General features: G+C 51.3%; 1 protein-coding gene across 2 annotated transcripts in view; it reads right to left on the bottom strand.

Moving 5' to 3' along the window:
* The window catches only part of COLQ (collagen like tail subunit of asymmetric acetylcholinesterase), a 65,390-nt gene that overhangs the window by 25,333 nt on the left and 13,053 nt on the right, over positions 1-27,004 (bottom strand). The window contains exons 1-6 of one of the 2 annotated variants that reach the window (XM_043875096.1): positions 15,079-15,481; positions 7,019-7,131; positions 5,839-5,940; positions 2,857-2,901; positions 2,507-2,533; positions 774-845 (exon numbers count right to left, since the gene is read on the bottom strand). In XM_043875096.1, the coding sequence (XP_043731031.1) occupies positions 774-845; positions 2,507-2,533; positions 2,857-2,901; positions 5,839-5,940; positions 7,019-7,131; positions 15,079-15,253 (534 nt within the window). In that variant the 5' untranslated portion in view covers positions 15,254-15,481. Of the gene's footprint in view, positions 1-773; positions 846-2,506; positions 2,534-2,856; positions 2,902-5,838; positions 5,941-7,018; positions 7,132-15,078; positions 15,482-27,004 lie in introns of those variants that run through there. The other variant, XM_043875097.1, reaches the window with a different exon arrangement.

The raw sequence follows: 27,004 nt of genomic DNA, 5'->3' as shown, positions 1-27,004 counted from the left end.
TGAAAAAATTTCAGTTCCTCAGTTGCACTTCGCACATTTCAAGGGCTCAATAGTCACATGTGGCTAGTGGCTGCCATACAGGATGGCTAAGCATTCTATACAGTGGATTTTTAAGGACATATCCTTGGGAATTTTCCTAAAGATGACTGGGAGCAATTTTCTAGTCTCATAATAAATGCAGCCAGTGAGTCAGAGCAGATGGTGACATTCGCCTGCCCACCCCTGACTTTTGCAGGTCAGTTCTAAGTCATGGCCTCTGCACACTATAGTCTACAACCAAAGTGTGTAAAAAGACATGTGTGTGGGTGTGTCAGCTTCTCCTCACCTGTCTGAGGAAGGGGATTTTCCCAGCATTTAGCGATCCATCTGTGAAAGCAGGGTTTCCGTGGTTCCAGGCTCCGACTCCCTTGCCCTCACCCTCCACCCACTGACCAGTTAGTATGATGGGCCAACAACCTTCCAGACACAAGCTCCTTTGGGGTCATCTCAAGGAGCCAAAGAATTGGAAGCTAACCCTCAGGACAGAGCAGGACAGGGCCCCTGGAACGAGGCAGCAGGCCCTTGTTTCTCCTCCCACAGGAGCAGCTGTGGGACTGACCACAGTCTTGTGGCCCAAGCAAGGGAGGAAGTGTTTGGGGCCCTCTGGGCAGTCCTTGGGCTCTCTCCTTTTTCCCTATCTTGAGGAGGTTGAGTTTCGCCGACTGTGCCAGGAGACAAGGGAGACGCCACCTCCTCCCCTCGAGTTCTGATGCCCTGGGAGCCGACACACTTACCCTGGGGCCTTCAGGGCCGGGCCAGCCGACAGGCCCAGGCATGCCAGGAACTCCTGGGGGGCCAGGTCTGCCCTTCAAAGACAGAGAACAAAAGTTAGGACTATTGGGCTTATTCCCCTCCCTCTGAAAACAGATTTGTCTCTGTGGCCTGGTAGGGAGTATAGGCCCAAGCCTGGCCCTGGGACCCTCATCCCCACTTCCAAAGACTCATGGCCTGGAAAGCTGGGCCACTCAGATGGGTTGAAGCCCTTGGTATCACATGACGTCAACACATGAGACTATTCCATTCAAGGGATGGAAGGTGGTGGGAAGGAGCTCTAAACTTCTCGGTCCTTTTATTGTTATCACCCACCCACACATCCCCTGCATTCCAATATATTCTCTCCAAGGAGGCAACATAGAAGGGGGAAGGTGAGGTTTGGGGGTCAGCGACAGATGCTGGGCCCTTTCCCTTGAGGTCTATCCCCTGCTCAGCATGCCCACCTCCCAGAGGACACCTTCCTTGCCATAACAACTCACTCCTTCCTGCAACCTGCACGTGTGGATTTGCTGGGGGCGGAAGCTGCCCAGCAATTGACTCACCACCCCTTCCTAAGCCAACAGCCTAGCCCCTTTACATCAAGGTGAGGCAAGACCAATTCTCTGTTGCCATTCCCACTGCAGAGCTCCTCTGTGGCTCAGGCTGAAGCTGGATGTCACCTGATACCACAGCCTTCCACATCCCCAGCTAGGCTAACCGAAATTAGCCAGTGGGTGCAGAGGTCAATACAGACCCCACCTCACTGCCCCCGCACTCTCTTGCCGGGCTTACTCTTCCACAGCTCCTTGGCCTCAGTTGGGTTTGCTTGACACAGAGATAAAGGTGGTCCATGCCATGTGCAAGTGAATTAATGACTAGAGCAGCTCTCTCTCTTATCCCTCACCCGGAGATCACGATGCTGGCAGGCACGCTAGCTCCCACTCCTGCCTGCTTCACCCACGGCAGACATCACTAAGCAATCACAGGCCCCAGAATCCTCCCAGCCCGGCGCTTCAGATAACCACTAGGCCTTGGCTGGAGGTCAACTGTGTCCTAAAGGGGTGGGCCTTTGTCATACAAAGGTCTTTTTGAGGCTCTTATTGATAGTAAAAGTATTTGAATAAAATAACTGGGGAAATAGTAATTTATATTTAGAACCATGGGCATCTTTTCTTGGTCTTGAACCTTCTTCTGTATCACCAAGACCGACAATTTCAGTGCCAGCATCCCCTGACCACAGTGGGCAATGGTTGACTGACTCCTTCCTGATGCTAATGAGAGTCTTAATAACGCATGTTTGGTTTATTCAGAGTCCCTGCGACCTGAGGTAACTCCCATTTATTTCAGCTGGGCCCTGAGGCAAAGCCATTCATTCTTGTCTGACACTTAATTCCAGTTTAATCAAATCGACAGTGAGAGTCATTTGGTGCCGCCGGCTGGGGCCTTGGAGGGTTTCTCTGATGGACGGCAGGATGAGGCTGGGGGGGACCCTGGCCAGGCTTGGCAGCTTCCGAAGTCCGAATGCCACCAGGGGCAGGCTGTAGACTCTGACTGAGAAGCAGGCAGAGAGAGGCGGTCACTTCCATCCTCATCAGGATGACGCCTGGGCATTGGGGCTGCGGAGTGTGCAGCTGGTCCCCACCCCGAGGGCACACAGTCTCACTTGCCCAGCACAGCTGCCCGTGTAATTCTGACAGGGTAACGTGGACCGTACCTTCCTTCCTGGTCGACCAAGCTCCCCCTGTGGATGGAGAAGACAGGTAAGCAGAAACTGCTTTGGAGGAAAAGTTCTGGAATCTGAGGGCTTGGCAGGTCTGATGAGCCGGCGTGCCCACGTGGCAAGGTGCCCTGGAGGCTCACAGCGTCCCCGCCACATCACGGGGCCCCGCTGAGATGGACGGATGGGGTCCCACTCCCACAGTCACCATGGAGCCCATCGTCACCCTCTAAGGCAGGATGAGCGCATGCTTTGAAATCTCAACCAGAAAACCCTCAGGGGCATCCCTAGAAACCAGGCTGGTGTTACCCAGGGGAGGTGGGGGTGAAGACAGAGGTGCTTCATACCTTCTCTCCCTTTGGTCCAGTCTTGCCAGGAAGCCCGGGCGGGCCCTACGCGATCAAGATAAAAAGAGAACAAAGCCCGCATCAGCTAGAGGCAGGACGGGTGAGAGGGCGCCCTGGGTGCCCTGGCCCCTCAGTAGGCAGTTCTCGCTGAAGACTCAGGGGTCCCAGCATGGCCAGGCCCATCCTCCTCCCTGGGACCCTCTTCTTGCTTTCTCTGGGCTGTTTTCAGCATCACTGTTACTGCGGTGCTCACACACCTGCTCTCTGTGATTTTCCTTTTCTCCCTGGAATTCTCCGATAGGCTGAACCTCCTGAGTGCCTGGTGAGAGCAACTCAAGGGACTTAAGAAGGGCTATCTGGTGAAACAAGATGCTTCACCACCTCTCACCTCTTTTCCGCTGCTCTTACCAAGTTCCCCTGGGGCCCTGACCAGACAGAAGTGAGGCTTTGCTCTCAGGAGTAGCTGACACAGAAATTCCCGCGGTGGACCTCTGGGTACCAGGAAGAGCAAAGAGCCTTCTGTTTCAAGATGCTAACAGGGTGGGCATGTGAAGAGTGAATTTTTGTCCCACTGCTCAGCCAGGGGGTGGGGCCGAGTCCAGCTCGGGGACCCCCCGCGCCTGTCGCACTGGAGCTTGGCACACACTGCAGGATGCAGCTGCCCCCGGTGCACGTGCTTATGAAACCCTCAGTTGGCAGCTGTCTGCCAAGCTCCCCAGGACGGCAGAGAGGAAATCCACCAAAACCCCTGGGCCGCCTCTTCATCCCCAAGATCTGCAGGTGAGCACGCCTTACGTGAAGCCTGCCTGAAATAGGATTTCTGTGAAGCTTGTTCAAACGACCCACTCCAGCCAAGGGATTCCAATCCTCTCTGCACATCAGATGCCCTTGGGGGACCTTTTAAAATTCCCCAGGGACACAGGCATCCCAGGGGATTCTAATGGGCAGAAAAGTTGGGGAACCACCGTTTTTTGGTTTATTCTCCTTCTGTTTGGGGGAGGGGGCGGAAAGGGAGAGTTTCAGTTCCATTCTTTCTTCTTTTCCAAGCCTCAGTGATTTTCGTTTTCTTCAAATAGGCTAGAACTATTTATCAGGCCATGATGCTGTCCCTAGCTCAGGGCTTCCCAAACTTTGACATGAGGGTGATTCCCTCTGGGGAGTCTTGCTAAGATGCAGGTTCTGATGAGAGGGGGTGGAGTGGGGGGAGGGGAGGCTGAGATTCTGTGCTTCCAGCAAGTTCCCAGTGCTGGCAGTTGTGGTTCCGAGGCTCCCCCTCTGTGTGGGTACAGGGTCACCCTGTGTTCCTGAAGCGCAGAGGTGGCTGTGGGATCCCTGGAGCCAGCCACACAGCCTCCTCGGGACCCACATGGGCTTGCACCAGGTCAGAGAGGTTCCTGTGGAGCTGGAGACGTGGCCTCCAGGCAGCCGGGACCCCCTTCCCTTCCCGTGGGGTGTCTGCAGGTGCAGACCACGGGAGCTGACAAGGTGGAAAACCCCCTGGGAGCTGAGCCTCGGGCACTCACCGTGCGTCTCTGCAGACTTCCCAGAGCCTCTGTGGCAGTTCTGGCCAACTGTGGGTCCCAAGTCCTGCTTTCTTCACTGCATTCAATAAACATTTACGGGGAAGCTCTACTTCCCAGCCAAGGGATTCCAAGCCTCTCTGCACATCACAAGCTCTTGAGGACCTTTTAAAATTCCCCAGGAACACAGGACAGGACTACACCCCAGGTACTGGTGTGGGTGGGCACAAAGCAAGGTGGACAGTCCCTGCTCGCAAGAGCTGGTCTGCAAGGAGCCAGACAGGAAACACTTTGGCTTTGCCTCTAATACAGCAATTCTGTCATAACTCAACTCTGCCCTTCAGTGCAAGAAGTCACCAGAGAACAACAAACTTTAATTACAAAAAACGCTGGACTGGACCCTTGGCCATAATTTGCCAACCTCAGGCATAGAGCTTGTATTTTATGGAGGTGGGCAGACCCACGAGTCTGGGAACAAGAATAAAACTATAACGACATGATAAAACTATGCAGAGAAGGAAAATTGGTCCCTGGGTGGAGAGTGATGGGGTGATTACTGCAGAAGGAGGGTGGAGGGGGCATGTCTGAGGAGGTGGGGCACCTGGGTTCTGAGGGACAGAGGAGCTGGCCATGGGGACAGTCAGAAGGAAGGGCATTGCAGACAGCCAGAGCCGCAAGCAAGGCCCTAAGGCCGCCACAGACTTCGGGTGGTTGAGGACCCAAGACACACTGCGGCTGCACTGGGCGGGCCGTGACGTCATGGGAGACAATTTGCAGGAGATACAGGTCCCCACGCGGGGCTCTGCTCCCAGGGTGAGGAATGTGTCTTAGTCTTCCTGTGACGGGAAGCCACAGGAGAGGTGACAGACTTCCAGACCCCAGGTCCTCCTCGATGGACCCCCTCTCCCAGGCCGGCCAGAGGGCCCAGGAGTCTGTGAGACAGTCTCTGGAGGGGACCTTTTGTCTCCCTAAAAAATCCTTCCACCAGCATTCGGCCTGCTCCTCACTCTAACCTGAGCTCTGGTGGGGAGGGGAGGGCTGGTTGGGGCCCGAGTCTGGGGCCAAAATGAGTTTCTCTGCCCTGCACACAGGCCCCTCTGGGTGGGGTTAACAGCCACATTGCCCCTGAGTGTTTTTCTGATGACCGCTATAACAATAACCACCCCCATCTAGGCAGTAGCTCGCCTGGCCACCTCCCACATCTAGTACTGCAGGGGAAGTTATATCCCCATTGTGCAGATGGGCACATTGAGGCTGGGAGGCAGAATCGGCCAGAGAAGAACCACGTGGTTCCTCCAGGGCAGGAAAACAACCCCAAGGCACCTGAAGGGGGGCAGCTCTTCCCAGGGTGTGGTAGGCGGGGGAGGGTCCCTGCCCTGAGCAGAGGACCTCAGGGGAAGGGCCTGGGGGTGCACTGACCTGCGCGCCCGGACCTCAGGGGAAGGGCCCAGGGTGTACTGACCTGGGGGCCCGGAGGCCCAGATGAGCTGAGCGACCCCTGCACACACGGGGACCGTGCCGTCTCCAGTTCCAGGACGAGATTCTTCACGTCCGGGGAGAGAAGCTTCAAGACAAAGTGACACAGGTTATAGGTCTGACCAGGGGTGCAGAAGAAGAGTCAGCCCCCGGGCACAGACCTGTCCCACAGCCCAGGCCCCAAGGCCGGCCGTTCCCTGACTCCCCAGTGGGCGTCTCAGGAAGGCGACCTCTGACTCCCAGTCCCCTTCCTCCCATCTGCTGAGACAACCCGGCTTAAATGGATTACAGAGAAAAAGCAACCACTCTGGATGGAGTTAGGAACTCACTCGGGAGCCTTCACCCAGCATCCAGGACAGCACCATCCAATAGGAGTAAAATGAGTCACTAATGCGAGACCCCCGTGCCATCTTAAATGTTCTCATAACCACATAAAAAAGGTAAAAGGGGACACGTGAAATTAATTCTGGTGAGTATTTTATCTTACCCAATATATCTGAAATATTATTTCAATGCAAGAAAAAAAATTACTGAGATATTTTTGCATCATTATAAAAAGCATTCCGTGTGTATTTTATACTCCGCACATCTCAGTTGGAACTGGCCAGATAGGGCCAGAGGCTAGTGTATTGGACAGTACGGGTCTAAGAGGTTCTGGGAAAATCTGAGCGTCTAGAGCCCCTGGAATGCCTTCCAGCTCAGCTTCCCCCATCCTGCTCTTCCCCTCCCTTTCCCTCCCTTTCCTCAGTTCCGTTCTCCCTCACAGGACTGTTTCCTGTGTCACTTCATGGATAACCGAGTAAGAAGGAAATTTCACACGCGCTTAGGGAGAAGAAAAAACAAGAGGGGGAAACTCCACGTCTGAGCCGCTGACAGGAGCCCAGAAAGCTATCAGTTCACCTCAGTGTCTCTGAGCCGACAGGACACTTGCCCCGCCGTCTACCTGCCAAGACAGACACGTTGTCTGCTGGCCAGCTGAACGGCCCAGCCCCGTTCCCGGTGAGGAAGCATCTCCCTCCCTCCATCCCGCCTGAGGTGCACCGGGCACCAGCGGGGTGCAGAGAACCGGCCCCTGAGGACAGTACCGGGAGGAGCCCCCGCTGGGCGGAGGGGGCGTGGCTGGGCGGAGGGGCGCCCCGGGACCCCCGACAGTCAGCGGTACTCACCGGGCCCCGGCCCCCTCGGAAGAAGGGCGGCGGGAACAGCGGGGGCGGCGGGGGCGTCAGCAGGCAGCATGCTCGGGGGCCGCCGCGCCTCTTCTGATCCAGGCCGGGCAGGGCTGCTCGGAGAAACCCCCTGCTCGTTAGTGTGGGGCCTGCGTCAGGGCCTCGGGGTGCCCACTGTGCCCGGGAAGGGCGGAGACCGTGTGCCACCCCCGACGGCCGGCCGCCTCTCACGTCCAGCCCGCTGGGCCCTCCCCGCCTCGCCCTGACCGCGCCCTTCCCGCCTCGCTGGGTGCGCACTGCGGCCGCTGGGACCACCGGTAGGTCAGGCTCCTTCTCCAGACGCTGACGGTCACTTTGTAGACGGGACAGACAGCATACGGTTCAAATAGACCCGCCAGGTGCCCCTTCTCTCAGCTGGGGAGAAGGCAGGGTCTGCTCACACCCTTGACACCGTGTCTGGAAGGAACCGTTCCCTGGGGGAGGCAGTGCCCCGGGCCAAGATTTCAAGCATCGATTTGACTCCAGACTCTACACAGACATTCGGGCCACCCGTGCTTACAGGAGAGCTATAGGCTAATGTCTTCAGACACAGGAGTGAGATGACAAGGGAGCCCTGGATCCTTGCAGCTTCACAGGCAGGTGTTCAACGTGAGCACACGTTCAGTGCTGAGCTGGTCCTGGCAGAAAGGACACAGATCCCCAGGGATTCCTGCAGCACCCTGGGTAGAGATCCCGAACTCCCCAGCCTCCAGGAGCCCCTTCAGCTCCTGTCCAGTCTCTGCCCTGCTCCCTGCCCACCGCCCTGGCTCCCAGCCTGGGGGAGTCCTTGTGGCTGCATTTGAGCTTCGTATGAACATCATCCTTCTTTGGCTCGACATCGTGTCTGTGACGGGCATCCTGATCCCTGCTTGTCCTCACGCTGCTGAACAGAGTCCCGCTGTGGGACATGACCACAACCCTCTTATCCATCCTGCTGCCTCTGAACACTGGGTCGACACGGCTACATGCCCGCCAGACCGGCTAAACTGAGAATGCCAGAACGCAACATTTGTCGGCAAGGGTGTGGGACAACCAGAATTTTCACTCATTGGCCGGCGGGATAGAAAATGGGCTCAACCTCTTTGGAAAACTGGCTGAATCGTCTCCTAAAGCTGAATGTGGCCACCTCCGATGGCTCGGCAACTCTCACGCCAAGGTGTTCACCAACGGAAAAGTGGACGCGCGTTCACCCAAACACACGTACTTCTCGAACATTGCCCAGAGCTGTTGATTTTCCAGCTCCCCGTCCTGGTCTCGTGATGGTGCCTCCTGGTCCACCCCTCCTCCGAATCTCTGACCAGTGGGTTGCCCTTCACACCCCTCTATGCCCTGAAACCAGTTTTCAGACTTGTCTCCCGGAGACAGTGCTTGTCTTTTCCTTCCACCCTGTGATCCAAGGCCTGACTCGACATCAGGCAGCCAGCGGGTGCGTCCCAGAAGGCACGCAGTGTGGGGCTGCCGGTGTCAACTCCAGCACCCCAGGAATCACTGCACATACCTACACCCTTGCACCCAGCGGAGGAGCATCCCGCTCTCTGGACCACTGGTCCTCAGCCCCCTCAGATGCAAGGCCCCATTGGTAAGAAGTATCTTTAAAGACCCCTTTGTTATCCCAAAATAGAATCCCAAAATAAGACAACATACCTATACCACTTAAAAATCAATGTAATGTTCTGAATGTAATATAAAAGAGAGCTTTCAGAAAAGTGATTTATGATATAAAAATGCATGTTTTAATATGCATATTTTGTTGAGCACTAGAATGTCAGAAAACTTGATGACATAGTTAGATGCTTGTGCCTGCGTGTGAAACCATACTGAATGCAAAGTCTACTAACATAACGTGCGGCATCTACAGCGCAAATGCTTCAAGTGAGGTGCCCACTGTGAGATGTGATTTTCTCAAATGAGGAAAAATACTGCATAAAATCCCAACCAAACAAAGCATAGTCACTACTCAGCAGTTGTTATATGAGAAAACTCAGTTTCATATATAGCAGTTCAACAAATATTGATATGAAAGAGAATTAGCTCCTAGGATGAGATAATTATAAAATGTATGCATCTTCCATGTGACATTTCAGAGTCATGTGCGACATGGGACATGCATATGATGCTGTCCCACTGCAGGAAACCTCTCGGCTCAGCTGTTGTGACAACTGAAAATGAAAATTTCTAACAAGGCCCCATGGAACACTCTCTGAAATAAATTGTACCAATGTTTTCTTTGGTCAGTCTCCCAAGGCAATAGAAATAAAAGCAAAAATAAACAAATGAGATTTAACCAAACTAATAAGCTTTGACACAGCAAAGGAAACCATAAACAAAACAAAGACAACCTGCAGAATGGGAGGAAATATTTGCAAATGATGCAGCCAACAAGAGATTAATGTCCAAAATATACCAAGAGCTCATACAGCTCAATAACAAAGAACCCAATCAAAAAATGGACAGAAGACTTAAACAGACATTTCTCCAAAAACATCCAGATGGCCAATCAGTTCAGTTCAGTCGCTCAGTCGTGTCTGACTCGTTGCGACCCCATGAACCACAGCACACCAAGCCTCCCTGTCCATCACCAACTCCCGGAGTTTATCCAAACTCATGTCCATTGAGTCAGTGATGCCATCCAACCATCTCATCCTCTCTTGTCCCCTTCTCCTCCTGCCCTCAATCTTTCCCAGCATCAGGGTCTTTTCCAATGAGTCAGCTCTTCGCATCAGATGGCCAAAGTATTGGAATTTCAGCTTCAGTCTTTCCAATGAACACCCAGGACTGATTTCCTTTAGGATGGACTGGTTGGATCTCCTTGCAGTCCAAGGGACTCTCAAGAGTCTTCTCCAACATCACAGTTCAAAAGCATCAATTCTTTGGTGCTCAGCTTTCTTTATAGTCCAACTCTCACATCCAAACATGACCACTGGAAAAACCATAACCTTGACTAGACAGATCTTTGTTGACAAAGTAATGTCTCCGCTTTTTAATATTCTGTCTAGGTTGGTCATAACTTTCTTTCCAAGGAGTAAACATCTTTTAATTTCATGGCTGCAATCACCATCTGCAGTGATTTTGGAGCCCAGAAAAATAAAGTCAGCCACTGTTTCCACTCTGTCCCCATCTATTTGCCATGAAATAATGGGACCGGATGCCATGATCTTAGTTTTCTGAATGTTGAACTTTAAGCCAACTTTTTTACTCTCCTCTTTCACTTTCATCAAGAGGCTCTTTAGTTCTTCACTTTCTGCCATAAGGAATATTGGAATATAATGGAATATATATATATATTCCAGTAATATAATGGAATATTACTCAGCCCTAAAAGAGAATGAAATAATGCCATTTGCAGCAACACAAATGGACCTAGAGAGTGTCATATTAAGTGGATTAAATCAGAGAAAGACAAATATCATATAATATTACTTATGAAGTGAAAGTCACTTGGTTGTGTCAGACTCTTTGTGACCCCATGGACTATAGAGTCCATGGAATTCTCCAGGCCAGAATACTGGAGTGGGTAGCCTTTCTCTTCTCCAGGGATCTTCCCAACACAGGGATCAAACCCGGGTCTCCCACATTGCAGGCAGGTTCTTTACCAGCTTAGCCACAAGGGAAGCCCAATATTACTTATAATATTGTATAGTATTATATGTGGAATCTAAAAAATGAAACAAATGAACTTATTTATTAATACAAAACAGACTCACAGAGAAAACAAGTTTATGGTTACCAAACAGGAAAGGGAGAGGGATAAATTAGGAGTCTAGAATTAGAAAAACTGTACAGAAATGTCTTGATGACCCAGATAACCACGATGGTGTGGTCACTCATCTAGAGTCAGACATCTTGGAGTGTGAAGTCAAGTGGGCCTTAGGAAGCATCACTATGAACAAAGCTAGTGGAGGTGATGGAATTCCAGTTGAACTATTTCAAATCCTAAAAGATCATGCTGTGAAAGTGCTGCACTCAATATGCCAGCAAATCTGGAAAACTCAGCAGTGGCCACAGGACTGGAAAAGGCCAATTTTCATTCCAATACCAAAGAAGGGCAATGTCAAAGAATGTACGAACTACCACACAATTGCACTCATTTTACATGCTAGCAAGGCAATGCTCAAAATCCTTCAAGCTAGGCTTCAACGGCACGTGAACTAGGAACTTCCAGATGTACAAGATGGATTTAGAAAAGGCAGAGGAACTAGAGATCAAATTGCCAATATCTATTGGATCATAGAAAAAGCAAGAGAATTCCAGAAAAGCATCTATTTCTGCTTTATTGACTATGCTAAAGCCTTTGACTGTGTGACTCACAATAAACTGTGGAGAATTCTTCAAGAGATGGGAATATCAGACCACCTTACCCACCTTCTGAGAAACCTGTATGCAGGTCAAGAAGCAACAGTTAGAACCAGACATGGAACAATGGACTAGTTCAAAACTGGGAAAGGAGTACATCAAGGTTGTATATTGTCACCCTGATTATTTAACTTATATGCATAGTACATCATGTGACATGCCAGGCTGGATGAAGCACAAGCTCGAATCAAGATTTATGGGAGAACTATCAATAACCTCAGATATGCAGATGATATCATGCTTATGGCAGAAAGTGAAGAGGATATAAAGAGCCTCTTGATGAACGTGAAAGGAGAGTGAAAAAGCTGGCTTAAAACTCAACATTTAAAAAGTCAAGATAGGGGGCACATAGCTTTGGAGGGAGGAGCCCATTGTGTCCCCTTTTGCCTGGCAAACAATAAAACTGTTCTTTTCTATTTCACCTAAAAAAATAATAATAATAAATAAATAAAAAGTCAAGATAATGGCGTCCGGTCCCATCACTTCATGGCAAATAGATGGGTAAAAAACGGAAACAGTGGCAGGCTTTATTTTCTTGGGCTCCAAAATCGCTACAGTGACCGTAGCCATGAAATTAAAAGATGCTTGGTCCTTGGAAGAAAAGCTATGACAAACCTAGACAGCATATTACAAAGCAGAGACATTACTTTGCTGGCAAAGGTCCGTCTAGTCAAAGCTCTGGTTTTTCCAGTAGTCATGTATGGATGTGAGAGTTGGACTACAAAGACAGCTGAGTGCTAAAGAATTGATGCTTTTGAACTGTGGTGCTAGAGAAGACTCTTGAGAGTCCCTTGGACTGCAAGGAGATCCAACCAGTCCATCCTAAAGGAAATGAGTCCAAATTCATTGGAAGGACTGAGGCTGAAGCTGAAACTCCAATACTTTGGCCATCTGATGTGAAGAGCTGACTCATTGGAAAAGACCCCAATGCTGGAAAAGATTGAAGGCAGGAGAAGAAGGGGACGACAGAGGATGAGATGGTTGGCTGGCATCATGGACTTGGCGGACGTGAGTTTGAGCAGGCTCCAGGAGATGTTGAAGGGCAGGAAAGCCGGATGTGCTACTATCCATGAGGTTGCAAAGAGCAACTGAATAAGAACAATCCTCAGAGCAACCCTGAGAGTTAAGTACTATTATTACTATGATCCCATTTTACAGGCCCATTAGCTGAGGCAAAGAGGTGAAGCAATTGCCCAAGGTCATACAACTCGTAAGTGACAGAGACAGGATTTGAACTCTGGTTCAAAGAGTCCTTCCTGCTGCTCTGGACTGACTATGGAAATAAAGGTCAGGAGCTAAGAAGGCCAGAGGCTCCTGGAACAACCAGCTGATATATTAGAGAAAGTGTCAGTGCCTCCAAGGCACACCTGGTGCTGAACACAGCGGGCTCCACTACCTCATCGCGAGGAGTGAGGACATGCACCAGGGTACCCACGGGCATCTCGCAAGAGGGGGCGAGGAAGGCTTTATTCTAGGAGTGTGGCTCTGCTACATGATGCTGGAGGGCTGCCTGTGCGGACACCCAGTCTGACCTGGCTCTGGACTGGCCACTGCAGCCTCTCCTTTGCCACCACCCGGTCTCAGTGGACAGCCAGGGCTGAGCTGTGGTTGTCCGCGTGGCCTCTCCCAGCCAGGGGCAGCTGGGGGCAGCTCATGACGGTGTGCTGCTCATCACTCCAGTTTCCAGACCATCCAGGGCCCCGGAGCCTCTGCAGCCCACACCCTGTGTGGCCCCCACCGGTGGAAGACCCTGGCTCCGTCAGAGCCCTACCCCAGGCCGCCCCCTGGACGCTGGCGCTGCCCTAGCAAGCACACTGCAGCCGCTGCTCCTCCTGTTAAGGCTTCTGCAGGGGCTGCCCCCCAGCCCTACCCCTAGACCCCCTTCATTTTCAGCAGGTGACGATCATCTATTTCTGCCTGCACCCCCGCCCAGCTCCCTAGAGAGGTTTGTTTTTAGCATCATCTAGTTTATTTCCAGCTCATTCCAGCTCAGAATATTTCCATCAGGTGGACGTGTTTGGGAACAGTTTCCCGCTCCCCCCACCCCCCGCCCTTCCCTCCCGGTCACTAAGACAGGACTTCACACGTCTATTTTGGGGTCATCTGAGTGGCCCGTTGGTCTCTCCGGACTAGGCTGCCTCCATGGAATCGTGTCTGAGCTCAGGTCCCGCCTGGAAAGCCCCAGAGGCACTGTTGTAATGGAAAACATCATGTGTGTGTGTGTGCGTGCGCGCGCGCGTGTGTGTGTGTGTGTCTGTGTGTGTGTGTGCACATGGGGCCTGCAGAAACCTGGGTGCTCCACAAGGCTTAGCCCTGTGTGTGTGTGTGCGCGCACATGGGGTCTGCAGAAACCGGGGTGCTCCACAAGGCTTAGCCCCGGGAAATGCCAACCTCCCGGGAATCTCGGGACTGCCTGCCCTGACGCACAGACATGGGAGTTCCACTGTGCGTGGCTCAGCTGTGCCACATCCTGGGTGGGGACAATCCTGGGTGTGACGCAGGCTTTTGCAGATGGGTGGGGTTTTTCCCTTTTGCTGTTGTTGATGCTGTCTTTGCCCTTTGAACAAAATACCTCCTTGAGTCTTGGAAAGTGATTTACTCAGACTTATGCTTGGAAACACAGGGACTTGGATCATAGTGTGAATCCAGGCACAAGGGGCCATGGGGCCCAGCGCGACTCCCCACTGCCGTCTGAGACTCAGTTTCCCCAACTGCACCATGTGGGATTTGGCCCCAACCCCCTCCAGAGTCCTTTTTCACCCACGGTGAGCCCCAGCATCACCACCATCTGGGCCATCTGGGTCTCACTCACTAGGCCAGCCCATGCGCAGCGCACTAGAGACGGCTTCCTCTGTTTCTGCCTCCTTGTTTTGCATCAAGCAGCACGGGAAAGAAGTGGCCCAAACTTTCTACCTTTGCAGGTTGGGGAAATTGCAGGTGCAGCCACACGCTAACTGCAGCTGCTGGCGCTCAGCCTGCTCCTCCCGCCCCCTCTGCGGCTCCCGTGCCTGGGGGAACATGCACCCGCCAGAGCTGAGGGGCGGAGAGGGGGAGGCACATGTTCACAGCATCCCTAGGGCTTCTGCCTGTGAGTCAGACAGCTCAGCAACAGCCACACTCTCAGCCTGCCTGCCTGCCGTCTGCCTGCTTTCCCCTGATGCACGGATTCCAGACCAGACTGCACCCCACAGTTTGGCTTCAACCCCACTCACGCCACATGCACCTTGAGACACGAATTCTGACCCTAGGTCTTAAAGGCGTTTGCACTTCTCTGAAAGACCACGTTAGAGTCGTGGGACGGCAGTGAGCCGCAGGACACGGCCTGGAGACGTCTGGATGGAGAACGTCCCGGCCACCCATGCCGGGGTGGCCCCGGACCACAGAGCACCGTGCTGCTTCAGAGCCAAGGGGGCAGCTGCCAGCCTGCCACCCAGGGTCACCGGAGGGGCACACACAAGCGTGGGAGCCAAGATCCCACGTACTCCAACATCAAACCCCTTTGCACGGCAATTCCAACACCGGCGGGGGACTTGGACATTTAAAGGCTTCTGGAAGTTCCCCAAAACAACTTGGCTTTCCAAGAGTCTTTTCTTTTCCCAAAGCAACATGCAATACACACACATACACATGCACACACACACACACACGCACACACACACACAACTCACCCAAACAGCAAGCCGAGTAACAGAGCAATCCTGAAACGGTGAGCAGATGAGCGAGGCTGAGGGGTGGGCTGGTCATCGCGGGCAGGGCCCAGGTGCACTGGCAGGGGGCACCCTCTGGAGGCTGGCTGAGAGCCGTCACGCCCCCAGCGCTGCCAGCACCTGGCCTGCTGGGCATCTGGGGTGGGAGCTGGCCAACCCCGGCTTCTGCCCCAGAGGCCAGGGGCCCGGAGGCCAGTCCTGAGCTCCTGGGAACAGGAAGGGGGAGGCAGGGTTCTCACCACTCAGGAGGATGCACTGGGCAGTGGGTGGGGGGGGTGGCTTGGGAGAGGAAGAGCGTCCTGGGGAGCACCCAGGGGAGGAGGTGGGGTTGGGAGCCTCAGATACTGATGCCCCTGCAGCAGAGAGGAAGCAGAGGTCAGCCGTCGAATAGGCTGCTTTTGATTCTGGCAAGCCTCACAGGGCCAGCCTGTCACCGCGAGGGGATGGGGTGGGGCAGTCTGCCCGCCTCCACTCCAGGGAAGGAAGGTCTTTGGTCTTTGTTGCTTCACCATGTCTGTGCCAAAGTGCTGGCAACAGAGCTAATCTTAATTTAAAAATATGGTATGTATTTTCAAAGAGCCAACAGAGCAAACTCTTTTTTAGATTAAGCTTTCCTGTAAAATGATTAAGTGATATATACCAGATACGTGTGGAAATCTGACACTTGATAAGCACCCAGTGCACAAACACGTGCATACACACACACGCACACACAATATTCTAGGTCATAGAAGCAGTAAGCATGGTTGTTGAAATCAGCTTAGTGAAGACCATGAGCTACAGCAGGAGTCGGCAAAGTTTATCTGGAAAGGGCCAGAGAGGAAGCATTTTAGGCTTCATGGGCAGCCTCCACTGCCCTGCACCCCCACCATCGTGTGTGGAAACAGCACAGACAACATGGGCAGCGGGCATGTGGCCTCGCTGCAGTGAAACATCATTTACAAAAATAGGAGGCAAGCTGGACTTGGCTCCCAGGCTGTAGTTTGCCGACCACTGAGCTACACCCGTCAAAACGTTCGTCCGTTCATTCATCGACTGTTTCATTCATTCGGGAACACACAGAGGGTGAGTGCCAAATGCCTGCCAGACACACTGACTGGACACAGTCCCTGCCCTCAGGACGTGTCATTAGCCTTCGTGGAAAGAGTCAAGGACCTGGAGTCAGGCAAACCTGGGCTGGAGCCCTGCTTTTGCCTCTGTCTGAACTTAAGGAAGTTATTCACACTCTCGGGGCCTTAGCTCACTTATCTACTGAGAGGATAGGGAGAAATGAACCTAGTTCATTTGTTGTGAGGATTAGAGCAGGACTTGTGGAGTTCCTGTGGAATAGGGATTGTTTCGTCGATATTTTCATAGATAACTTGTATGAGGTGGAAAATTAAAAGTGGCTGACATGGGGCTGGGTATCCAGAGGGATTTACAGGAGGAAGTGCTGGATACCAGCTGGGGCAAGGGATGCAAGTGAGAAATCAGGGAAAGCTTCCTGGAAGAGGTGGTACTTGAGCTGAGCTATGAAATTGGAGAAGATCTGCTGGTACCATAATGGGAGGAGCTGGGGAGGAGAGGGCTCTGTTCGTCTCTGGGACATTCCCTCTGTCAGCAGAAACATCAGGAAATGCAGTACAGAGGGCACGCAGTTCTGAACCCCAGCCCGTGGCAGAAAGGTCATCTACGTCCCCTTTACCCAGATTTCCTGGAGGTGGGTTATGTTACTGCAGCTCTTCAGTTTTTCAAGCCTTATTTCAAACACCCTCAGAGACAGAAGTTTGGCCACTTTAAGCATCCAAAGCATTTATTTTTTACCATTCCATGTCAAATTTCGCCAAAGTTTTATACAAGGAAACCACCAGCTATACTGTTTCATTATTGTCAAAGCAGAGGATCACCAAGGTCCTGTCTAGCCCTGCTGGTGTCCACATCTCTGCTCTGAACCTAATGTCTCAGGCTCCCCAGGGTCTCTTTCTGTCTCTTTCCTGCCTCAGCCCCACTCTTTCTGTCTCCCTATCTCTCAGACTTTGTCTCACTCCATCTCTCCTGGCACTAACAGTTGAATTTCCTTGAGTCAAATGCCTGGAGGTGTGCTCACTACTGGACTGCCTGTCAGTCAGGTGTGCCATCCTGGGATGAGGGGTCCTGGTCTCCAGCCCCAGTGTGGACAGTAACGTGTGGCAAGGCTTTGGAAAACTCCCTTCTGTGCTCGGGGTTGGTTTTCCCATATGTAAAATGGAGTGAAACAGGAGGGAAGGGGGCAGAGCACAACCTTAAAAGAATGGCATAGCCCGAGGACTCAACATTCCTTTTGATTATAACCAAAGATGGGTCCAAGATGGCAGAAGATTTGACTTCCAGTAGACCTTGAGCCTCAGTACATGCTCATTGTAATATATCCGTAAGCTAAGTGATTGACTCGCCTATAGACACCAGGACATTTCTGAGGCCAGCCACCAAAGACCAAAAAGTGGGTGGTGGCCCGATTCCTGAAAAATCCTCACCCCTCCCCTGAAATAGGTGGAATAATCCTCCCACTCAGTAGCCTATGAAGCTACCCAGCCCATGAAAACTGTGTCATATTTTGAACCACTCTTTTTCTCTGAGTCGGCACACGCCATGGAGTGTGTTTCTCTCTAAATAAATCTACTTCTTACCTATCACTTTGTCTCCCACTGAAATCTTTCTTCAATGAGGAAGAACCTGAGCTTCGTTAAATGCTGAAACCAGGTGTGCCATCTCAGCGAGAAGACAGTGTGGGTTCTGGCCTGGTTTGAGTCCTGGCCCATGGGTTTGAGTCCCAGTCTGTTAAACGGTTTCAGGAGCATTGGACCAGAGGTGCTCTAAGCCCATTCCAGCCCCAGCTTCTCCCAGGGGAGGCAACTCCCAAGACACAAATGGCCCTTCATGAGGGTCCTGGGCCAGGATGGAGGGCCACGTTCCTCTCCTCTCCCCTGGAAAGCAGTTCTTGCCTTCAAGGCAGCCAGCCAGTGGCACAGCCTTTCACCGGCCCCAGCACCAGCTCACCCAGCAGAGTTGCCGGCAAAATCTAATTCATAATAAAAGTTTCCAGGGCCTTCCTGCAGCTGGTGTCAGCAGGTGTCATCTTCACAGTCTTTTGTCTTAATTTCAGCTCTGGGATGTATTAGCCGGACCAGAAGACCCTTCTGGAATACTGCCGCCCCAGGCACCAGGCCAGTGCTCCTGTCCCCACCGCTGCACGCACAGGCCTGCCTCCTGCTGAGCCACCAAAGTGGGGTCTGCTTTGCATCTCCCCCACCTCCCCATCCCCGTGTGACTCCCACCCTTGCTTCCCAGAGACACCGTGCAGCCTGGCTAACTCGGCGCCCTTCCCAAGGACCCAGGCTCCCAGAAGAGGCCAGAGGACCTGGGTTCTCCCTTTTCACCACCTGACATGCTCACCTTGACCAAACTTTGGTCAGGCTCTGAACTGGGCCCCCACCCTGGGCTTCCCTGTCAGCCTGCTGAGTCCAGTTTTCACAACAATCCTCTAAGTCAGTTTTGAGAGACTCCCCACCCTTGACATTTTCTCCCCCTTGACATCTGATCAAATTCCTCATCCCCCCTCCCCCCATACCCTTGGTATTTCATCATGTGTCCTGCCTTCGGCAAGAATCCTCTTAAGTGGCTTTAGCCAGATCCCCCTACCCTTGGGGTATCTCAGTAATTTTCCACATACCAACCTCCCAACCTGCTTTTCAACTACAAATCATCACATTAAACAATTCCTATTTAATGCGGAATTGAGCCCACTCTCTCCTCTCTTGGGCTTCCCTAGTGGCTCAGATGGTAGACTCTGCCTGCAATACAGCAGACCTGGGTTTGATCCCTGGGTCGGAAAGATCCCCTGGAGAAGGGAATGGCAGCCCACTCCAGTATTCTTGGAATTCCCTGGGGGCTCAGCTGATAAAGAATCCACCTGCAATTCGGGAGACCTGGGTTCAATCCCTGGGTTCAGAAGATCCCCTGGAGAAGGGAATGGCAGCCCACTCCAGTATTCTTGGAATTCCCTGGGGGCTCAGCTGATAAAGACTCCACCTGCAGTGCAGGAGACCTGGGTTTGATCCCTGGGTCAGAAAGATCCCCTGGAGAAGGGCATGGCAGCCCACTCCAGTATTCTTGGAATTCCCTGGGGGCTCAGCTGATAAAGACTCCACCTGCAGTGCAGGAGACCTGGGTTTGATCCCTGGGTTGGAAAGATCCCCTGGAGAAGGGCATGGCAGCCCACTCCAGTATTTTTGCCTGGAGAACTCCATGCACAGAGGAGCCTGAGGGCCACAGTCCACGGGGTCGCAGAGTTGGTCACAACTGAGCGACTAACACTCTCCTGTGTGCCAAGCCTTTGCTGTGCCCCCAGGATGGAAAGGCAAACCTGCCCGCAATCTGGCCTCTGGAGGGCGAAGGGCTTTCATCTCCTCTGCCAGCTCCAACGGCTGGTGCTGATTTCCTGGGACGCTGTGTTAAGAAGGGCTCTGAGGAAAGAGGGCCTCCCTGAGATGGGAGGAGGGAGCAGCATCTCGGCTGATGCCGGCTGGGCCTCGTTTAGCAAGATCTCCTCACGGAACAGTGACATCACCTGACTCGGCACGTCCCATGCTTTATGACACTGAGTCCCCAGGGGACAATCATCCCCGATTTACGAAGGAGGAGCTGGGTCACTCGGTCCAGAGAAGGTGGGGGGTCAGAGTTCAACAGGACTCTCATGCGGCCCTGGGCAAAGGTGGCCTCCTGGGGGTGCTCCCCAGCCCCGAGGGTGGCTCCCTGTCAGACCACCCTAACCCTCTCTGGCTCCTCTAGCTGCTCTTGCGGTGCAGGCGGCTCCCCATCTACCCTCACCTGACCCTGACCTGGCCCTTCCCTGGGGGCGGGCTCTCAATCCCCAGGTGCTGACTGGACATCCCAGGACCTCCTCCAAGTTGGGGTGGAGAAGGCTGGTACTTCCCCTTCCAAGGAACAGACCTGTCCCTGAGAAGCGGCAGCAATGCCCAGTGCCCCCTCAGTGAGTGGCATGTGGCCATGTGATTCTTCCCGCTGATGGTTCTGGTGATGTGAGAGCTGGGACAGAAAGGGTCTGCACCCCTGAATGCCAGCAAGGAGGCCGGCTGCCTCTGACAAGAGCCTCTGGGCTCTTGGGCAAGCAGGAAGTAAATTTTCACTAGGCAAAGTCACTGAAATGCTGGCATTTGTCACAGCATATAGCATTATCCCGAATCTGGCAAGGCACCAGCTGGGGGGACATTCGTGACTCTGCAGCACACTTCCCTGGTCCCCACATGCTGTGTGTACCCATATCATCAGCCTCGTCTCCAGACGAGCCTCAAGATCTAAGGAGGCACCTGGGGACACACAGAGCCAGTAGGTAGGTGGCCTGATCTTGAAGACATTGGTTGAGTCCAGATGTCTGACCCTGGAGATTTCTGGACATCTGGTGACCAGCATGAACTGCTGACCCTGCTCCACACCCCCCACCTGTGGGGGGGAACCAGCAGGGAGCCTCAGAAAAATGTAGCTGTGTCCCAGTCAGGCGGGCTTGGGGGCATTCACACTCAGTCTCCAGTCTCTCATGATCACTCATCTTCAGGTTCTAGTTTCCTGGTTGGTCAATGCACACGAGCAGGCAACTCACTAGTCAGTTGCCTCCCTGATTATCCCAGCTGCAGAGAGGGCACAGTCATGCATGCATTTACCTTCTCTGTGGAATAGTTTACTCTTCAAAGTGGGCAAGGGATCTGCAGCTCATTTTGAAATTCATCAAAAAAAAAAAATAAGATGGATAAACAGAGGATAAGTAAATATAGCAAAATGATAACAACTGCAGAATCTCCGTGGTGGGTGTATTTGTTTGCCAGGGCGGCCGTAGCAGAGTACCTGAGTGGCTGAAACAACAGATAATCACTTTTCACACTTTGGGAAGCTAGACAGCCAAGATGAAGGTGTCCGAAGGTTTGGTTTCTCCTGACGTTTCTCTCCTTGGCTTGCGGACAGCTACCTTGCCCTGTGTTCTCATGGGGCCTTCTTCCTCTTTTCAAACATCCCTGGTGTCTCTGTGTGCATCCAGATCTCCTCTTCTTAAAAGGACACCCATAAGTGTGGACCAGAGCCACCCACATGGCCTCGCTTAACCTTACTCACTCCTGTGAGTCACTCAGAGAATTGTAAAGTAACCTGAATCACTCCAAATACAGTCACGTGCTGAGGTGAGGGGGGCTGGGACTCCAACAGACACATCTCAGGGCAGGACGAGATGCAAGTCAGCCCATGAGAGTAGGCATCTTGGCGTTCCCTGGACAGTTCTTTCCACTTTTTTTGAATGTTGGGGATTTTCTACAATAAAATTTTTTAAATACAAGCAGACAACAGAGAACCAAAGACACCTCTACAGGGTTAGGAGTGGAGTGGGCCATCCAATGCCCTTGCTGGCAAACATCTGGGTGCTCAGGAGCCGCACGTGGAGCTAGCTGGGCACCAGTGTCACCTGGAGGAGCCCCGAGTCACTCACCAGGAGACCTCGAGCAAGAAACTGGTCCTCGGGAAGGACATGAGATGACCATCCTCTTCTGCGCCCCACCCACATAAGGCTGCCCAACTTACAAGGATGCAGGAAAGTCACCTCCTGGTGGTCACTGTTCTGTAGTAAGTCTTACACCAGAAGCCACGTCTGTGGTTGTGCAGAGGTTTGAGGAGACACACCTCTCTTCCCATCCCCCACAAGGGGACTTCTCTGGATCTTATCTAAAGGGAGGCATCTGCTTTTTCTGAGTTCAAGCTCTAATTTGACCAAATGGCATGTGGTAAATAGAGAGGAAGGAGGAGGCAACGTTATTAGGAGGCAAAGGAACATCCAGAAACCTCCCCACGGCAGGCTGTGCCTTGGCTCTGAATTTGATTAGAGCGGCCAGGATAAATCAGCAAGTCCTATTCAATCTCCTGCTTTGTCTTGACAGGGAGGCCAAGTTTCTAGAGTGATTCTGGAGATCTGGCCACAGGTCACAGGCAAAACCCTCCAGTCACATCGGGCCCGAAGGCTGGATTGTTTGCAACTTGCCCTGACAAGTGGGACTCAGTGGAAAGACCCTAAGTTTCCACCAGCTATGTTTTCACCCCTTCATTCATCCATGGAGACATTTTAGCTCTATGGACATTTATGATTCAAAATCACGTGGCTCACACAGCCCTTTCCCTAGAACCCCCATCCCTCCTCCACCACTTCCAGGAATTGTTACCTGAGGGTCCCCTGCAGGTGGGGAGGAGGGAGCCAGGGACCCTGGGAGCCCCTGGCTGCCTGCTGGTTACCCGCCGGCAGAGGGAAAGTTTCTACCCATCGGTCTCATGAGTCACTGAAATCCCTGGATTCCAGAACACGGGGGACCTCGGCTTGACCCGCTTGAACTCAATTGAACAATAGAGTTTCTTGACTGAACAAGCTGGCAGAAGGAATCTTATAAGCAGCACTATGGTTACGTGGTTCTAGCATTCTGGAAATTCCCTGAGATCTCAATTCCCTTCTGTAATTTGTGTTTAACAGATTTTTTTTATTAAAGTTTTTTTCTTTTAATGTGCACCATTTTTAAAAGTCTTTATTGAATTTGTTACCATATTGTTGTTTTTTTTTTTTTTCTTTCTGTTTTTTGGCCTCAAGACATGTAGGATCTGGTCTCAGTTCCAATTGTTGACTTTCAATTAGTCTTCTGTGTACTTTTCCATGAATATTTTATGCACAGTGGAGGAAATAGGTATAGTGTTTCCCCCTCTTACTCAAAGAGTTACTTGTAAAATAATACTATATTTCTGATGCTATCTCAGTTTCTTTTTTTTTTTCAACTTTCTCAGTTTCTTCACAGTATTTCTAATAGTATATACCGTGCTACTGTGCTGTACAAAATGCATCCACATTCCTTTCTATGGCTTTGGAATAGTCCTTCATTTGGAAGAACCATAGTTTGTTCACCCTGCCCCATACTAATGTGCATTTGGGTGATTTGCAAACATTTTCTCATACAAACAATTATACAATGAAATAACCTTCTGGATTTCCCTGGTGGTCCAATGGATGAGACTGCCTGCCAATGCAAGGGACATGGGTTTGATCCCTGGTCTGGGAGGATTCCAGATGCCCTGGAGCAGCTAAGCTGGTGTGCCACAACAACTGACCCCAAGCTCTAGAGCTGCAACTACTGAAGCCGGTGTGCCTAGGGCCTGTGCTCTGCAACAAGAGAAGCCATTGCCATGAGAAGCCCATGCACTGAAACTAGAGTAGCCTCTGCTTTACGTAAGAGAAAGCCCTTGTGCAACAGTGAAGACCCAGCATGGCCAAAATAAATAAAATAAGTCTTCTGCATGCATCTTTGTATCATTGGTAAGCATGTCCATTTGATGAATTTCTAGAATAGAATTGCTGAGTCAAAGAGTGTGTGCATTTGTAGTTCTTACACACGATGCCTAATTCATCGCCACAAAGTCCTCGTCAAGTCACATTCCGTCCCACAAGCAGAGAATGATGGTATCTGTTTCCACACACCTTCACCCACACACGTGATGTCAGACCTTTGAACGTCATCCATCTGACCAATGAAAAATGACACTTCGGTGTGATAATTAACATGTCTCTTAAACTGAATGGGACTGGGGATACATTCACATGTTTTAGAGCTATTTGTATTTATTCCATTTTTCCATTAGCTTGGTGGCCTTCTGTTATAAATTTTTTGAATATATAAAAAAGTAGCACTTTATGGTACAACTTGCAAATATTTCCTCCAGTTTGTTTTGGTCTTTTGATACTGTTTTTTGAATTGTTTTTCTCATACATAACTTTTTTCTTTTTATGTAGTATAATTGATTGCAGAAGCCTTTTTTATGGCTTCTGGGTCCTCCTCATTATAGGTCCTCCCCCAAATCTCCCAAGTTTTTGTCTAATAACTTTATGATTTCATATCTCATGTTATCAATCTTAATTCATTTGTGATTTATTCTGGTGTAAGATGTAAGTTTGTTTGCTTGCTTTCCCGGAGACATTTCATCTGTGACCTAATGCAGGAAACAAAAACCTTCTTTACTGAAGGTAGCCCACAGATATCAGCTGTCACACCACCTGGGAACACGCACGGCTGGCCCAGGACTTGAACCCAGATCAGCTGTGTCCTTCCCTTCACTGCTCTGTTCATTCAAATGCCAACCACCTGTGTGCACCCTGGATCCCACCATGGTGACCCGCTTCACTTCTCATTGGTTACTTCACTTGTGTTACTTTAATGTCACAGACAGACTATGGGATTCTCGTGTTAGTCTGTCTTGTGAATCTTCTTGTTCAGTATAACGGTTAAGTATACTGTTAAGTACACATGACGCACTGCAGTTGTGTCCAACTCTTTGCGACCCCATGGGAATTCTCCAGGCCAGAATACTGGAGTGGGCAGCCTAGCCCTTCTCCAGGGGATCTTCCCAACCCAGGGATCGAACCCAGGTCTCCCATATTGCAGGCAGATTCTTTACCAACTGAGCCACAAGGGAAGCCTAAGAATACTGGAGTGAGTAGCCTATCCCTTCTCCAGCAGATCTTCCTGACCCAGGAATCGAACCAGCGTCTCCTGTATTGCAGGCAGCTTTACCAACTGAGCTATCAGGGAAGCCCACATATAGGAGGAGGTACAATAAAAATTGGTTATTTGATTGATGGGAAGTGTATCAAAATCTGTATATATCAAGTAACAGTCATAATTTAATTTAGAGACAGATGCTATAATAATAATGATGACAATGATCTGAATCCATTCAAATGGATCTTCTTGCCTCATACAGGGAAAAAACAATAAGTAGCAGCAGATGGGTATGTGGCCCCAAAACTGAGCATCTTTGGTAAGTCAGCCCACATTTACTGGCATTCCATTTGAAATTTTTATGTTTAATAACCTGTCTCATTTCCCCTGAGGTTGCACGCTGGCAGGCCTGGTTGGTGACTTGGCATCACTGTCCATTTGGAAGGGGGCAAGACCGTCATTCCAGATGCTGTGTGGACAGAGGGCCGAGTTCTCCTGACTCAGATGAACTGGATACAGGAAGTGACTTGTCTACCAGCTAGGGACTACATGGGGTCACACAACTTCCCAAAGGGGGGGTCCCCTCGGGCCTGCAGTTTCCTGGGGGCCCCTAGAGTGCCCACCCAGTCCAGGGAACTGAGAGCTTTCTTCTTCACAGCTCAGGGGGGTGTCTTTAGGTGGACTTTGCCCATCAGCTCAGGACTCAGCGGCTCAGGCCTCACCCTTGCTGTGAGCCCATGTTTCCAGGTCGTGGCCTCCCATGTTTCTTCCTTTGATCCTCATTGCAACCCCTTGAATTATCCTCTGCTATGCCCCCTATTTCCAGGTGAAGGAAACTGAGGCTCTGAGCGCCACGGTCCTGTGGGGTTCAGCGTCTGAGCCCAGACCTCTGGTTCCATAGCCCACACTCTTGTGATGGGCCCTGCTCAACCCAGGGTCTGCTGGAGACTGAAGGCTGAGACTGGACTCCAGTGCCCTGAGCAAATCCATCTTGCCACCAAATAAGAGCAGGCGGGAATAGGGCAGAAATGAAGCAACTCGGGAGGAGGCTAGTGGCCTGGATTCCAACTCTCTCGCTGCCATCTGGAATAACGGTTGCAACAAGTACCTGAGAGCTTAACTATGTTGCCCCTGGAGAAGGAAATGGCAACCCACTCCAGCATTCTTGTCTGGAAAATCCCATGGACGGAGGAGCCTGGCAGGCTCCTGCCGTTGATGGGGTTGCAGAGTTGGACACGACTGAGCAACTTTCACATACATATATACACACATACATAACTTACACACATACATAACTATGTTCCAGGTGCAGTGCAAAGCTCTGTACCTACTACACTGACATCTGATGAGGCAGGTACTCTTCCCCCCAACCCCCATTTTTCAGTTACTGTTTATTGTGTGTTTGCTATGGGCTGGACACAGTGCTATGCACGTTCAGCATACTTTGTCATTGCTTCATTGTGATGGCTCTGAGAGATCCAAGTATCTTTTTTGTTGCTGCAGCACCGCACAGCATGCGGAATATTAGTTCTCTGACCAGGGATTGAACCTGTGCCCCCTGCAATAGAAATGTGGAGCCCTAACCACTGAATCTCCAGGGAATTCCCAAGAGAAGGGTAATCAAATAAAGCAGAGATCACAGTGATAAGGCAGGAAGAGAATGCTTTGAAAAATGAACAAAATGAAAACTAGTCCCTGGACTACCAGAGAAGTCCCCCAAGTACATTTTTAACCCCTGTTCTATTCACGCAGACACTGAGGCTCAGAGATGTTTACCACCTTTCCCAAGGTCACAGAGCTGTTCTGAGTGGGGTTGAAATGGAAACACAGGTTCCTCCCACTCTGCTCAGTTCCTCTCCTCATTGTTTCACAATAGAGCTGTGGTTCTCAATGAAGGGCAAAGTGGGGGAGGTATTTTGCCCCTCTCCCAGGTGACCTTCTGCAACATCTGGAGACATTTTTGTTATAACTGAGAAGGGTACTCTTGCCTTCTACAGGGCAGAAGCCAGAGACAGTGCTTATGTTAGTTTCCCAAGGCTGCCATGACAAATTGCCACAAAAAATGGCTAAAGACCACAGAAATTTGTTGTCTCTAAATTTTGAAAGCTAGAAGTCCAAAATCAAGGTGTTGCCAAGGCCAGACTCCTCCTGAAGGTTCTAGGGAACATGCTTTCCTAGCGTCTGATGGCTCCCAGCAATCCTTGGCATTCCCTGCCCTTACCTTTACCACTCAAGTCTCTTCCTCCATCTTCACGTGGCCTTCTTCCCTGGATCTGGTGTGGCCTCTCCTCTTTGTACAAGGACACCAGTCATTAGATTCAAGGTCAACCCTAAATCCAAGA

This window comes from Cervus elaphus, chromosome 19, assembly GCF_910594005.1.
Source record: "Cervus elaphus chromosome 19, mCerEla1.1, whole genome shotgun sequence".
Lineage (NCBI taxonomy): Eukaryota > Metazoa > Chordata > Mammalia > Artiodactyla > Cervidae > Cervus > Cervus elaphus.
This window is presented reverse-complemented; position numbering and strand designations above follow the sequence as displayed.